Source organism: Theropithecus gelada, chromosome 12, assembly GCF_003255815.1.
Source record: "Theropithecus gelada isolate Dixy chromosome 12, Tgel_1.0, whole genome shotgun sequence".
NCBI lineage: Eukaryota > Metazoa > Chordata > Mammalia > Primates > Cercopithecidae > Theropithecus > Theropithecus gelada.
In genome coordinates, this window is record NC_037680.1 from 91,999,252 (window position 1) to 92,015,042 (window position 15,791).

The 15,791-nt window shown below is 39.0% G+C and overlaps 1 protein-coding gene across 11 annotated transcripts in view; it reads right to left on the bottom strand.

The window, feature by feature from the left end:
• FN1 (fibronectin 1) overlaps positions 1-15,791 on the bottom strand; it is a 75,713-nt gene that overhangs the window by 26,622 nt on the left and 33,300 nt on the right. For 7 of the 11 annotated variants that reach the window (XM_025404476.1, XM_025404484.1, XM_025404483.1 and 4 more), the window contains exons 21-26: positions 12,251-12,345; positions 10,675-10,843; positions 10,133-10,219; positions 7,520-7,711; positions 4,594-4,776; positions 787-876 (exon numbers count right to left, since the gene is read on the bottom strand). In XM_025404476.1, coding sequence (XP_025260261.1) covers positions 787-876; positions 4,594-4,776; positions 7,520-7,711; positions 10,133-10,219; positions 10,675-10,843; positions 12,251-12,345 — 816 coding nt within the window. Of the gene's footprint in view, positions 1-786; positions 877-4,593; positions 4,777-5,867; positions 6,141-7,519; positions 7,712-10,132; positions 10,220-10,674; positions 10,844-12,250; positions 12,346-15,791 lie in introns of all 11 variants that reach the window. The other 4 variants (XM_025404480.1, XM_025404475.1, XM_025404474.1 and 1 more) reach the window with 1 other exon arrangement.

A 15,791-nucleotide genomic window follows, 5' to 3' on the forward strand; every position in this document is an offset into this window, starting at 1 on the left:
GTCAACAGAGTGGTAATGATGCCAAACACAAAACTTTCTGAAACTAAAGACATTATCCCAGACAAATTACAATGCTGATAATTCCTCATGAATTGACATTTTTGAAAAATGCATTTTTGAAAAATGCACAAAAATTCAGAGTTTGTTGTAAATTTAAACCACTTAGTCTCTGGGACTTCCAGCAAATTTCTGTTTTAGTTACAGCATTTACTAGTTCTATTCAATAAGAAACCAAACTAAGATATCGTAAGTCCTTTTTGGAAGCAAGTAGACTATAAATAAATTAATTAATACACTAAACTGTATCTTTTTAAAGAAAAAATTAAAAGAAGCATTCATATTTAAGTACATAATATTTATGAGGTTCAATTCAACTTCCTTCTAGTAAATTCATATTAAGTAAAAAGTAAACTTGCTGGGTTAGTAAAGGAAGAAAAATAGATGACAATGAGTGTTGGGTCAGCCATTAGACAGAGCCACCTAATGAAAAGGAATGTCCGCTAAATCTAAATAACAAAGATCTTCTTAGGAAATGTTTTTTAAAAGGACAGACAACAAATTTCTGGATTAATTTGTTAGTGACTGAAAGTCTAGGTGATTGTTGAGTAAGGTATCTTTTAGTTTTTCAGACCAGTGGTAAAGTCATACTGTGATGACAAAAGTGCACACACCACGACCACAAAAAATGGAGATGTATTTCATTTGTTATGCAGCATTGGTAGGCAAAAGTCATACTTTTGACTTTATCCAGTATGACTGCATAGTCATACTGCCAACACCACTTACCTGTTTTCTGTCTTCCTCTAAGAGGTGTGCTCTCGTGTTGTTCATAGACACTGGAGACACTCACTACATATTCTGTACCAGGCAGGAGATCTGAAAGGGCAAGTGGGGCTTATTTTAAAACTGTGCTTGAAAGCGTGAGAAACCAAAGCGCGCCCAGGACTGTTTCAACTGATGAAATGTCCAAATGTCCAGTCCTAAATCCTACTTACACGTAAGTGAACACTAAGGCAAAGTGTTCACTGAACAGACCTGGCGAAGGTCTGTAATTAGATGACTCAGCTGGATTTCAAGTGGGACGAAGTTGCTGCAACAACTGGATATTTCTCGCATCCACCTGAGGGTATGTCCCTGGAGGGCGCATGATAATCCTGGCTGTGGTGCTATGGATTGCCACTGATGCCTCACAACAACCCTGAGAGGTAGTTTGCTACTTTTAAAAGCAATTTTCTTGCCATACAATGTACTGCATATGTTTAAAGTGATTTGATGGGTTTTTACATATGTGTGACTTGGGAGACCATCACCGCATTCAAGAAATGAGCAAACCTATCACCTCTAAAAATTTGATTTACAATTATCTCCATTTTGTAAATGACAAAAAACCAAAAAACAATAACAACAAAAAATACTGAGGCACAGAGAAGTTATCTTCTTTAATTTACTTGCCCAGGATCATACAGGGATTGACCCAGGCCAGCACTGGTGGTCTTAGCAATTAACCTTTACTGGAAAAAAGCCACACTTCAAGAGAAAGCAATCGGTTCTGCCATATTAAAATGAGAGCAGAATAGTTTTTTAAAAATTAAATATACATCCCTGAGTCTCTTCTTCCTTTTTTTTTTTTTTTTTTTTTTTTTGAGACAGACTTTCACTGTGTTGCCCAGGCTAGAGTGCAGTGGTGTGATCTTGGCTCACTGAAACCTCTGCCTCGTGGGTTCAAGTGATTCTCCTGCCTCAGACTCCGGAGTAGCTGGGATTACAGGTGCCTGCCACCATGCCTGGCTAAGTTTTGTATTTGTAATAGAGACAGGCCTTCACTGTGTTGGCGAGGCTTGGACTAGAAATCTTGACCTCGTGATCTGCCCGCCTTGGCCTCTCCAAGTGCTGGGATTACAGGCGTGAGCCACTGTGCCCGGCCTCTTCTTCCATTTTGATACACAATCATGCATAGCTTAATGATAGAGATACATTTTGATAAGTGTGTGATTTGGTGATTTTATTGTGTAAGCATCATAGAGTGTACCTATACAAACCTAGATGGGCTTGTAATCCCAGCACTTTGGGAGGCCAAGGAGGGTGGATCACTTGAGGTCAGGAGTTCAAAACCAGCCTGGCCAACATGGTGAAACCCCACCTCTACTAAAAATACAAAAAAATTAGCCGGACCTGGTGGCTCATGCCTGTAATCCCAGTTACTCGGGAGGCTGAGGCAAATCCCTTGAGCCTGGGAGTTGGAGGTTGCAGTGAGCCAAAATCGTGCTATTGTACTGGGCAACAGAGGGAGACTCCGTCTCAAAAAAAAAAAAACAAAAAACACCTAGATGGTAGAGCCTACGACACACCTAAGCTATAAGCTATATGGTCTAGATGGCAGAGCCTACGACACACCTAAGCTATAAGCTATATGGTCTAGATGGCAGAGCCTACGACACACCTAAGCTATAAGCTATATGGTCTAGATGGCAGAGCCTACGACACACCTAAGCTATAAGCTATATGGTCTAGATGGCAGAGCCTACGACACACCTAAGCTATAAGCTATATGGTCTAGATGGCAGAGCCTACGACACACCTAAGCTATAAGCTATATGGTCTAGATGGCAGAGCCTACGACACACCTAAGCTATAAGCTATATGGTCTAGATGGCAGAGCCTACGACACACCTAAGCTATAAGCTATATGGTCTAGATGGCAGAGCCTACGACACACCTAAGCTATAAGCTATATGGTCTAGATGGCAGAGCCTACGACACACCTAAGCTATAAGCTATATGGTCTAGATGGTAGAGCCTATGACACACCTAAGCTATAAGCTATATGGTCTAGCCTACTGCTCCTAGGCTACTAGCCTGTGCAGCATGTTACTGTACTGAATACTAGAGGAATTGTAACATATGGTAAGTATTTGTATATCTAAAAGGTACAGAGAGTGAGGTTTCTAAACTTGGAACTCCTACTCACTAAACCCTCATTCCCCTGCACACCATTTGCCCTTCAGCGTTTCTGTAAAGCCTCCTGCAAAGTTTGGAAAAGTGCCAGACTGGAGGACCAGATGCTTGGATTCCATTTCCACCTTACTAGCTGGCCAGTGGCAATTTACTCAACCATTGGGGACCTCAACTGCTTCGTGTTTGTTTTTTGTTTTTTTTTTTGAGACAGGGTCTCAGTTTGTCACCCAGGTTGGAGTGCAGTGGCATGATCATGGCTTGCTGCAACCTCAACCTCCCCAGGCTCAGGTGACCTTCCTATCTCAACTTCCGACATAGCTGAGACCACAGGTGTGCATGACCATGCCCGGCTAATTTTTGTATTTTTTTTAGAGATGTGGTCTCACTGTGTTGCCCAGGCTGGTCTCGAACTCCTGGGTTCAAGCAATTGGCCCACCTCAGCCTCCCAAAGTGCTGGGATTATACAGGCAAGAGCCACTGCACCTGGCTTGCTTCATCTTTAAAAGAGGATAATAATGACTTTGCCAGGAGGGAGAGAGGCTACCTTGAGGTCATTTGTAGCATTAGGATTATAATAAGGTCTTAGAACACATGATTAACATGTGACAGGTCTATGGCTAAGGGGCAGACATTGTGATACAGGGGCTTGTATACTGGGTGATGCTGTAATTAGTGATTACAGGCTGCTCTAGAACAGAAGCAATAGCCCTGGGGTGGTGGATATGCCAAATAAAGATATTCTTGCCCTCAGCCACAAAGTAAGAAACCAAGATTATGGTCACGTCAAGCTGCTCTTCTTTGTGTTTCATTGTCTAAATTATGTTTGAAAGGTAGAAGATGTTTTCAGACTAATATTTGTTAATGTACCTAAATGTAAGCTATTTTTCCCTTATGTAGAATCTTTTGCTGTTGTTATATATTTGACTATTACAGTGAAAATAATAAAAAGCACTGTTTATGTGAAACACAGCACCATCTTGCAGCCTACTGTTTGATTCTTTAACAAAAGATGTCTATTCTATAATGGTTGGGACTAGAAAGAGACAATTTCCATAAATTGTTGTTGTTTATTTAATGTCAGTTTTTTTTTTTTTCTGAGCTCTCAGCCTTCTGAGAAATCCTTCTAACAGATTCTTTTTGAAGTACAAATTAAACTTCTGACTCTCTTCAAAACAACATCCTAATCTAGCCCAAGCAATCAGTCACTTTTCTAAGTATTCAAATCCTAAATCAACTACTGACACTTTTTTTATAAAAATGAGAATAAAGCACGCATAATGACACTATTTTCAGTTCTCATTTTTTTCTCTAAAGATTTACATTTAGTCATGTAATTTCTCTTGATATTCACTTATTTTTATCTGCTTATTTGGAAGCGGAGTTTGTTTAAAGTCATGGAACTTTCCTGCTGGTGTTTTTCCACTATGATTTTTTTAAAAGCTGTAGATATCAAAAGTATATTAAGATAGCAACAAACATTACAGCTTTCAAATTTATGGAGCTGTACATTGAATTTGGAGTTTAGTTTGTAGCTTGGTTGCAGCTGTCTTGCTTTTAGCTGCTCCTACTTGAGAACTCAGAATTCATTTGCTATGCTCTGGGTTAATATTTATGGAACAGATACATTCGACTGCTTACTTGTTAAGACCACTGCATTGTCTGAAGGAGAAATTGACAACTCTGCAACATCTTCCTCATTTTTCACAGGTGAGTAACGCACCAGGAAGTTGGTCAAATCAATGGATGGGGGTGGAGCCCAGGTGACACGCATGGTGTCTGGACCAATGTTGGTGAATCGCAGGTCAGTGGGAGGAGGAACAGCTGGTTTCGAACAAGAAGGAAGACTCATTTAACATAATTTTAAAATTAAAGCTAACGAAGTAGCTGGAAAGGTAAAACCAATATTTCATGCATAAAGGAAACAGAATCATAATCATGCAAACAGTCTAATCTAAATCTATTTTAAGTCATAGTGTACTACTGTTAAAAATAAAACACTACACACAGTACTGTTAGGCCCCCTTTAACCTTTTTGCCACCATCGATATATTTAAAAAAATAATTTTAATCTACTTTCAAATATGTTGACTTTATGTACATTATTAATACCACTGCAGATTATTTTATCCCAGGCTGAAGAGGCTTAAGTCGCCACACAGCAAAGAGAAACATAGCGGTACTTTACAAAGATACATGCACACAGACAAAAAGACAAGAGGGTCCTAAACTTCCCCCCATGTGAGATGTCTAGAGCTACAAGTCCATTCAGTGAATTCTACTTACAAGTGAAAAGTGTTCATGCAAATTGGTTCTCAGCATGTTTCTTTTCCCATGCACAGCAGAGAACCTTTAAAATGTTGCATGCATGTCCCCAGACTGTGGTTAAAGAGGTGTTTCTTTACCTAGTGACAGCAACGAAACCTAGAATGCTCCCAAATTTACTTTTCTCCTACCTCAAAACACTCTACCTTAAATTTTGATGGGTTTTTAGCTACAAAGAAGGAACATGGTAGAGTTTATCAAAGGGTAGAAGGAAGAGCATGATGGTACATTTTGGAGATATATTTCTTATAATTAATTGGTGCTTATACAATTTGGTATTCGTGTTTGGTATTTAAGAAGAAAAATTCTAGGTCTCCAAATTGAATGAACATTTGCTATTTTATAGTTAACAGAACAGACATCTGAATTTTTCTAGCTCTATATCTACTTGTGGTTTAAATGAGAGTGTACTGAAAAATACTTGCATATGTTTAGCAGATGCATTTGATTCCTTATCCCCATAGTCCACCCTGTCTTAATCTTTGGCCAATTGCTGACTTCCCCCTTAAAACATCCATATTTAACCAGAGTAACTGGTGGCAGCATGCAACACCATCTATGTCTCAAACACAGAAGTTTTCGAAATTCACCCGTTTGTTGTGTCAGTGTAGTAGGGGCACTCTCGCCGCCATTAATGAGAGTGATAACGCTGATATCATAGTCAATGCCCGGCTCCAGCCCTGTGACTGTGTAGTATCCTACTGAGGAGTCCACAAAATCTTCAAAAATAGGGATACCTTCTCCTGCCGCAACTACTGTGATGCGGTACCCAATAATGGTGGAAGAGTTTAGCGGGGTCCACCTCAGGCCGATGCTTGAATCGGTTATATCAACAAAGCTTAGGTCAGTGAGTTGGGGCACCTCTATTGAGTTACAAAGCAAAGGGGGTGGGGGGCAAAAGGAAAATAGAGGCAAAAAAAGAGGAAAAAATAAAGCAGTGTATATCAGGTTACCAGTAGTAACATTGATGGAATGTTAAAGCAATGATGGTAATATGCAATCTGTTTTAAATTCTCTGAAAAGACTTCCTAAGCATCATGAACAGTTTGCTTCCCTGGAAGAATAAAACAGGTTACAATATTCTTTTAGGGATTTTTTTTGTTTGTTTTGTTTTGTTTTTGCATTTTGAAAATGTCCTTAAAGGGTACAATTTGAGCTGTTCAGATTCCTAAAAATCATATGCCTGTTTAGGATGTCAAAACCATTCTTAGAGCCTAGACATAGTATCTGAAGTAAGCATCAGCAATGTTTAATAAGTATCTGAAATAAGTGTATGAAGTAAGTATCAGTATTATTTAATAATTCCAAAACTGTTTTAGTAGAAAATAAGCTTGCATGAAGAAGGTTAAAAAATAATAATAATTAGGTGATAAATTGATATTTTTTCTCCCATACAAAACTCATGACAATATCATGGCCATAATGCTAATGCATTATGAATGTATGGTGTGAAATGTGCCATTCAAAAGCACATTGAGGCTTAGGAAAGAGGCTTAAGGTCAAGGCCATTGCCACTATTTTAGTTCATTTATAATCAACATATGTAATTAGCGTTAGTAAAAGCATTCTTCTGAAGAGTCCAAAGGGGGACACAACTGTCCAATGCTTTCATTCTGTTATAACCCAATGGACAAACAAGCCTATCCTTAGACAGGCCTTTACAATGTTGTCTTTCAAGCCACAACAAAGAACACCCTGAAGGTGTGGCTTTTACTTCTTTTTTTTTTTAATCCAATTTTTAAAAAGAAGGATTTGAAACTGCAAGATGAAAAACTGGACGTGTCAACCAAATGCTGTTTCCGTGCTCACATACGAGGACAAAACTATTTTATAGGCAGCTGTTGGAAATTGATACGGACTGTAAAATCAGGCAGAAATGTACTGATGGGATGCATTTACCATATTACTTTGAGCCTGTCAGTACTGAGTACAGACACGTGACAGTGTTTTAGTCATACTTCCATGTGAGCGGACATTACAGAGTTAAAGCCGTGGCTGCCACTCCATTACATACTCGCTGCAACACACAGCATCCCAGTGAAGCACAGACAGTAAAGCGGTGTTAACAGCAAGCATTTTTCCAAATCGCTGCTTTGACTTCTTGGTTTTGGAGAGTGCAGCTGGGAGATCGGAATTAAATCCCAACTATATTTGACACCCTTAACCGTCTAGGGATTAAGGTGCTAATCCCCACTCTTATTGGAAGTGCCACTCTCAGGATAGCAGCTTATTTTTCTATTACCTGGGATGATGGTATCAGAGATAGGGACACTTTCCTTGTCATCCTTGACAGTGTAAACACTGACATTGTACTCCAGGCCGGGACTCAGGTTATCAAAAGTGCAGGAGCTCTGATCAGCATGGACCACTTCTTCCAAAGAATATCCCTGCTGGCCGTTTGTAGGGGTTGTGGTAATTCTATAACCAGTAATGTCTGGAGGAAAAAGAAAAGAGGAAGTTATTGCACAGAGCATCTGTGAGCCAGAGCATATTTAACTAGACTCCAATGACGGACTCACAGAGCGGAATGCAGAAGGACTTGGCATTTGCTGAGGACTCCACTGTCACTGTCTTTCAATGCTTGCAACAATCCTTTCAGGCAGTACTAAGATCCTCACTTTATTTTATTTTTTGTTTTTATTTTTTGAGACACAGTCTCCCTCTATCACCCAGGCTGGAGTGCAGCGGCACGATCTTGGCTCACTTCAACCTCCGCCAAGATCCTCACTTTAAAGGAAATTTTGAACCAGGGGAGTGATTCCCAAAAGCTTTCATTTCCAAATCCCATGGTCCTACCACTGTACCCTGCTTTTCCTTAATGAATCATTTGAAGACAGCTGAGGAATATTCCTTTCTACCTGCCTAGTATGGAATCGCTCTCAACCTTAAGCACATTCCTCAGAGAGCTCTCCTAATTTAAAAGGTCTGAGACTATGGGATTTATAGGAAGAGAACCAAGAAAGGAGAAAAGGCGAAAAACAAAAGTAGTGATACTTATTCTATAAAGAGTATTGATTGGGAGGTTGAGGCAGGCAGATCACCTAAGGTTGGGAGTTCAACACCAGCCTGGCCAACATGGTAAAACCCCATCTCTACTAAAAATACAAAAATTAGCTGGACGTGGTGGGGCATGTCTGTGGTCCCAGCTACTCGAAAGGCTGAGTCACGACAGTCGCTTGAGCCCAGGAGGCGTAGGTTGCAGTGAGTCGAGATGGCACCACTGCACTCCAAGCCTGGGTGACACAGCGAGACTCTGTCTCAAAAAAAAAAAAAAAAAAAAGAGAGAGTATTGATTGTTGAAGTCTTCAGGAATCATAGAAATTGGGCAGTAAAAGAGTTGAGGGGGATGAGAGATATTCAAATAAAAACAGTGAGGACTAGAGAGCTGTAGGGCCAGATTAAAAATAAAATGAGAAAGTATATTAAACTTTATAAAAGGCAAGGAGATGACAGAATTCCATTTGCCATTAGGAACAGGGTAAACACTAATGTGGCAAATACAAGGAAACCCAACTGAATGAGAAATAAATATTGAGATCATTACACTTGCTAGTGATCATCCAAATGTGTGGGCTGGGTCATTGAGACAAGGTATGAATGATCCTGCTGCTAACAAGCGTGAAGCTTGCCAACTGAAAGTTTCAGATTGTGAGCAACTCAGCTGGAAATTGTATAGCTTTGGCTTAAACGATGTTTCCGCAGATAATGAAAACTTTACCAAAATCATTCTACTTCAGAGAGAGATTAAAAGAGATATTCTGAGCTAGTTTTTTTCTGTGTGGTTGCATACATTAATCAGACTTAGAGATGATAGACTTAGCTCTGTGCCCTGGCAAAGATAAGAACTATACAGTACTTTTTTTTCTAACAAAAATTTCACAATAATTTAACAGTAAAATTAGAAATAGCTAAGGAATAAACTAAACATATCCCTTAAATTAACAAATATAGGAGGTTAGAATGCAATCAACATTAATTGGAACTTCTATTTTTGTTTAAGATTTTTCTCCATAAGTTTTGTGAGACTTCCATGTGGTTTTGGCCAAAGTAATGAATGTCTAAAATTTCCTGTTATTGCCATAGTACATCGTGCTATTTGACTATTATTACAGCTATCTTTATACATTTTAGCATTTTGTAAATACTTTTCAAATATATATGAACAAGGAATTTAGACAAATGCTTCATTTAAAGCTTTAAAAATGGTCAAGAAACCCCTTAATCAAATTTTTCAGTTTGCATAGAATATAATTTTAAAAAATTACATTCCAAATATGTGATGTTGGGTGTGAGAAGGAGTCTACAAACTTAAGTTACAATCCCAGTTTTGTAACATTTAAAATGTGTGACTATGAGTAGGCCAATTTTTTCTAAGTCTCAGTTTTCTTATTCTGTAAAACGAAGGTATTTCTGCCTTTCATCACCCTTAAATATTTGTGGTGCAACTCATGACAAAACATTCATAAAACTTCAGGGAATAATAAACTTAGGCTCTGTAACAACTCACAAAAGGGAAATTACGTAATATGACTTCAGCCATTTGTTTGGCAATTTTTAACGTACTCAGCAAAAGGCACCTTCCACAGCGCTTTTCTTCAGCCCTACAGCTGTGTGAGGATCTGCCTTGTCCCCCTAGACTAGTGTAAGATTGTTCTGTTTCCTGTGATTGAAGTCAACGTGGATTAAAGCATCCTGCAGGCTGCCCCATGATGTACGTCATGTACTGCTATAGTCTGTATGGAGAGCTGAGCATTTGTAATTTGAATCCTTTCTTTGTCTGAAAGAAACAGTTTCTAAAATCTTTGTCTTGGGAAGGTATGGTGTATACTTGCCCTGTGATCCATCCCAAACTTACCTGGGGTGGTACTCCTCTCCCAGGAGACTGTGAGCACTCCAGTGTCAGGGTTTGTCTCCAGATGCAAATTTGTTGGTGGAGACAATGCTATGGAGAAAGAAAATTTTAAAAGTTAAAGCTGACACAAAGCTCTTGACCTGTGTAATCTTTCCTCCTTCCCTACCTCCCTCTCTTCCACGCTTCTTGCCTCCCTCCCTCCCATATAAATATAGGTTACGTTATGAAAACATGATGGACAGCAGCAGTTCTCTTACAAAGACTTTTTTTATGATTAATGATTTTGCAATACTATTGAAATTATTTTCATCTTGCCTGTTCATAAATATTCTTGACATGGAAGGAACATTTCTGATGCCATAAAATATAAAGCATGAATTGAACCTGCTACTCCAAATTCAGGAATAGCATTAATAATTTAAGTAAAGATAAGATATCTCCCCTGTGCCATTCTCATAAGTAAAAAGTGATATTGACACTAGATTTTTTCAAAAAGTGGAACAGTTTTAAAAACTAATAGAAAAGGGAAAAAGAGTTCTTCTTACGTGTCACCACTTTGTTTACAATTGGCGCATCTCTTTCCTGTCCGTCTCTCAGGACTTGGATGGTGTAGACATATTCCACTCCTGGAGTCAAGCCAGACACAACGATGCTTCCTGAGTCTGAAGTCACTTCTCGTGGTGCCTCTCCTCCCTGGCTTGGTCGTACACCCAGCTAGAGGAAGGAAAGCAAAATAAACACCAAGGACGAATATTTCCAGAGGCCTGTTACTGCTGTGAGGTTGTGATTATGCTTTAAATAGCGTAAACTCTTCAGAAACTGCACAATGTACTTTTATTAGGAAATGATTTGGGGACTCTTTTATATACTTTAGCTGGAAATTCCCCAAGGTAGGGAAGGTATCTTCCAAACTGCATTAAGGTGGATTGTTATGGAAGGTTCCAGAGAAATGTCATTACATACTGTTTTGCTTGATAAAGAATCTCTTGTTACAAACCAGACATACCCAGGGACTGTGGGCCACATGGTATTTTGTTTCTATTTTTCTGGGTGTGTGCTGGAAGGAATGTTTGAGCTCTCCCTTTAACGAGTTATTCACATTCAATTCACCTTTTAGTTGCCATATAAAGGCACTAGCCCCTGTAGCAACTGTATTGCAAAAACACACCTTTCGAAGAGCTATGTTCATAGCTTCAACTGCAGGATGATACATTACAAGAGAAGAATTAGAATAACTATGCCCATAATTTAAAATCCTTTTAAGATCCTTTTTCAAAAACTCAGGTAACACTGTGCTATCAAATAGTGTCCAACTCTAAAGAGATCCTTCACACACCATAAGGCTTCTGAAAGTCAGCATGACATTCAGGGAATTTAAAAGGTATACTGGCAATCTTCAAAAAGTTCCTCTATATTTGAGTAGCATAATCATAAGTATGGCCATTCATATACTTTATTTTTGGTGTATTTTTTTAAACAATCAAGGGGATTGAGTCATGATTTCCAGCGATAACAAATATTTCTGTCTTCACACTAAATGCCAAAGAATGGAATTCTTTTAAACATATTCATTTGTATTCATCACTTCCCTAATATCATTACTTTAAAGAAGATGAATCCAGATATCCACAGGGAAACCTTAATCTTAACTTCTATTAAGAGATTTACCCGCAGTGCTTTGAACAGTTGGAGATGAAACTGATTGGATGAAAATGCGATTTTTAAGTGACTCTGAGTTTAATTGATCTCCCTAAATTGGCTTTTGTGAACTTGTTCACACCCATTTAGAATGACACATCAAATAAAGTTTTCCTATGTTTTTTTGAAATGTAGTTCCCTGCGGGAAAGGATAGAGAAAATAAGATAACAACAAGCAGCAGTTCGTGCTAATGTTTTATCCTTAGAAAAGCACTTTCATAGCCTCCATCCATTCTTGGAACAATTCAGTGAGGTAGGCAGGGAAGGATTGTTAGGCCCTGACAATGTAGTCAAAGATGTATGAACAGAAGCAGGTGACAAAACCCAGGTCTCCTGACTCCTGAGCACCCTGTTTCCACTACATGGGAAACACAAGGACAGCTCAGGGCTGTATCACAGAGATTAGGAACATGGGCAGTTTACCTTAAAACCAATTCTTGGAGCAGGTGTCCATGTGATCACAATGGTGGTCTCGGTCACCTCGGTGTTGTAAGGTGGAATGGAGCTCCCAGGCTGCACTGTGAGAGAGAATCAATGCACGTTTTCAAAACTCAAAATCACAGATGATTTCATAGAATAGAGATAACAAGTATCTTTATAGAGAACCTCAGTTTAACCAAGCAGTGGATAAAGAATGTAACATATTTTTTCATTGGGTGAGAATTGGGAGAGGATCAGGCTTCTCAATCTTTAATGTGCCACACACATCATCTGGGTCTGGCTAAAATGCAGATTCTGTTTCTGGAGGTCTAACAAAGAACTAGGGAGTTCGCATTTCTGACAAACACAGATAATACCGATTCTGTTGGCCCGTGAATTATACCTGAGTAACAAGGGGTTAAATATTCGCTAAGGCAGTCTTTTCAATGAAATTATATAATCTAATTCATGTCTTTCCATCATTGTTGGGATTTGAGTTTTATGACAATAAATTTCCCTATATCGTCAGTGTAAAATCCCTTATAAAATGTACAACTGGCCACCACAAACTGATTATCGTATTGTTTCTTAATCATTAATTTAAGAACAATGGTAAATTATAGATGGTGATCTAAAAACAGTTTTATGCTGGGCAGGGATTGGTGGCTCATGCCTGTAATCCCAGCACTCTGGGAGGCTGAGGTGGGCGGATCATTTGAGGTCAGGAGTTCGAGACCAGCCTCGCCAACATGGTGAAACCCTGTCTCTACTAAAAATATGAAAAATTAGCCGGTCATGGTGGCTCGTGCCTGTAGTCCCAGCTGCTGGGGAGGCTGAGACACAAGAATCGCTTGAACCCTGGAGGTAGAGGTTGCAGTGAGCCGAGATCATGCCATTGCACTCCAGCCTGGGTGACAGAATGAGATTCCGTCTCAAAAAAAGAAAAAAAAAAAGGAAAAAAAGCTTTATGCTGAATTATTCCACAATAATGGTCAACTATTTTTGGTTGCAATAAAACATGCTATATAAAAGTTAAACAAAATCTGCCACCATGGATGCACTTTGAAGTCTAAAGATTTGTACTTTAAATATGTGATTATTTATTCAGAATAATAACACTGCAAAAATTTAGTATTTTATCACCAGAATCAGGAATTATAACAAGTTTGTTTTGCATTTTCTAGCATCTTGACATCACTGTTCTTTTTCTTATCGAAAATATTACTTTGGCTGGGTACAGTGGCTCATGCCTGTTATCCCAGCACTTTGGGAGGCTGACGTGGGTGGATCACTTGAGGCCAGGAGCTCAAGACCAGCCTGGCCAACATGGCGAAACCTCATCTGTACTAAAAATATAAAAAGTAGCCAGGTATGGTGGTAGATGCCTGTAATCCTAGCTGCTTGGGAGTCTGAGGCAGGAGAATCACTTGAACCTGGGAGACAGAGGTTGCAGTGAGCCAAGATCACACCACTGCACTCCAGCCAGGGCGAGAGAGCAAGACTCCATCTCAAAATAAATAAATAAATAAATAAATAAATAAATAAAATAAAATATTACTTAAACAAATTTTTATTTTTATTTTTTGAGATGGACTCTTGCTCTGTCACCCAGGCTACAGTACAGTGGCACAATCTCATCTCACTGTGACCTCGGTCTCCTGGGTTCAAGTGATTCTCCTGCCTCAGTCTCCCATAGCTGGGACTATAGGTGCCTGCCACCACACCCAGCTAATTTTTGTATTTTTAGTAGAGACGGGGTTTCACTATGTTGGCCAGGCCAGTCTCAAACTCCTGACCTCAGGTGATCTGCCCACCTCGGCCTCCCAAAGTGCTGGAATTACAGGCATGAGCCATCGTACCTGGCCAAAAATAAAAAAAAAATTAAAAAAAAAAACTTTTTAAATAAAAGATTTGTTTTGGGTTTTAGCACTAAAAATGAAAGAAAGAGAGAGAGAGAAAGAAAGAGAAAGAAAAGAAAGAAGGAAGAAAGGACGGAAGGAAGGAAAGGAAGGAAGGAAGGAAGGAAGGAAAGGAAGGAAGGAAGGAAGGAAGGAAGGAAGGAAGGAAGGAAGGAAGGAAGGAAGGAAGGAAGGAAGGAAGGAAGGAAGGAAGGAAAGAATGTATATATGAAGTTAAGATAGAGCTTTCTAACAACCTCACAAATCTTATTATAAATTTAGAAAGGTAAAGTCACAGAAGGCCAGATATTTTGAGTTGGGTAAGTTAAGTTCAAGGGTATCAAGTGTGTGAGTAGCCCTGGTCACATGTTTGATATCTCCACAATTCTTCCTCTCTTTGCATCTCAATCAAATTTTGTTCCCCTTTGCATCTCAATCAAATTTTGTTCCCATTGGGAAAAAAACCTCCGAATGTATTTATACTAAATTATGAATGGCTGGCAAGACAAAGAATTAGTCTCCAGAGTTATACAAACAGGGATTAAAAAGTGTTCAGACTCCAGTCTCAACTCAACTCCAGTCAATTTTTTTTTCTTTGCCATGTGGGAATTTAGAATCAACATCGCAATTCTCGCATTTCTTTTTCAGTCTGGATTCTAAGGAGCCATTTTTTTTATTTTAAAAATATTGTGTGAGAAAAAGCCAAATATATGTGTGGACCACTTCGTAATGATAGCTCTAATGGCTGAACTGAGGTACTACTGGTTTAGTGGGCTGTTTCATCTATGTATGTTATTATTTTGATGGTGTTTGGTGGGGGTTGGGGGAACATGACTGGGATGGGTGACCCCGATGCCTTTTAGTACCTCTGAAATTATACACCACTTGGCTGCTGCTGACTCTGCCAAAATGCCATGACAGCCCTGTGTGACCATTTTTTAATGGCCCACGAAAAGCAATTCAGAGAACAGTCAGTTTCTTTCACTGAACATCTGTGAAAACCACAACTTTTTTACAAATTATATTTGCCTCAACTGTCCTGGGCTTTAAGACTAGGTATTTTCTATTGCTTGAGCCAGCCAGCTAGAGTCTTCCCAAGTTTAAGATGATGCTCTCTGCCTGGGAAGGCCATTATGGGAAAATCACCAAACCACAAACCCACAAACGATGTCAAACAAAGGATGTGATTCTGAGTGTGAGCTATGGGTTCTGGCAGGTCTTGTTAGGGAAGAAAGCCCAGCTGTTAAAGAAATAAAATTTGCCCTATCAATACAGGAGTAAGCTGAATTTTCCCCAGAAACAGCTTTTTCCCGTAACTTTTCTCACATTCGCTCTTAAGAATTTAGCACAAGTTATAAAACTCAGAAAAGTTACTCCCAGAATTCAGCTTAGTAAGACAGTAAAAAAGTTACAGAAACTTAGTAATTTCAAAACCATGCAAGCCTTGAGGATGTTTACAACCTTAAGGAGTACTTAAAGTTCGAATGGAGTTGTAGAATACCCTGCTTACATTAGTTTATTTAAATATAAGCTTCGTTGAACTGTTTTTGTTATTATTCCTTTCTCAATCATCTATTCACCAAGTATTTTTTGAAAGCATACAATGTTCCAGACACTATGTTAACCTTTATCTAATAAAATTACTT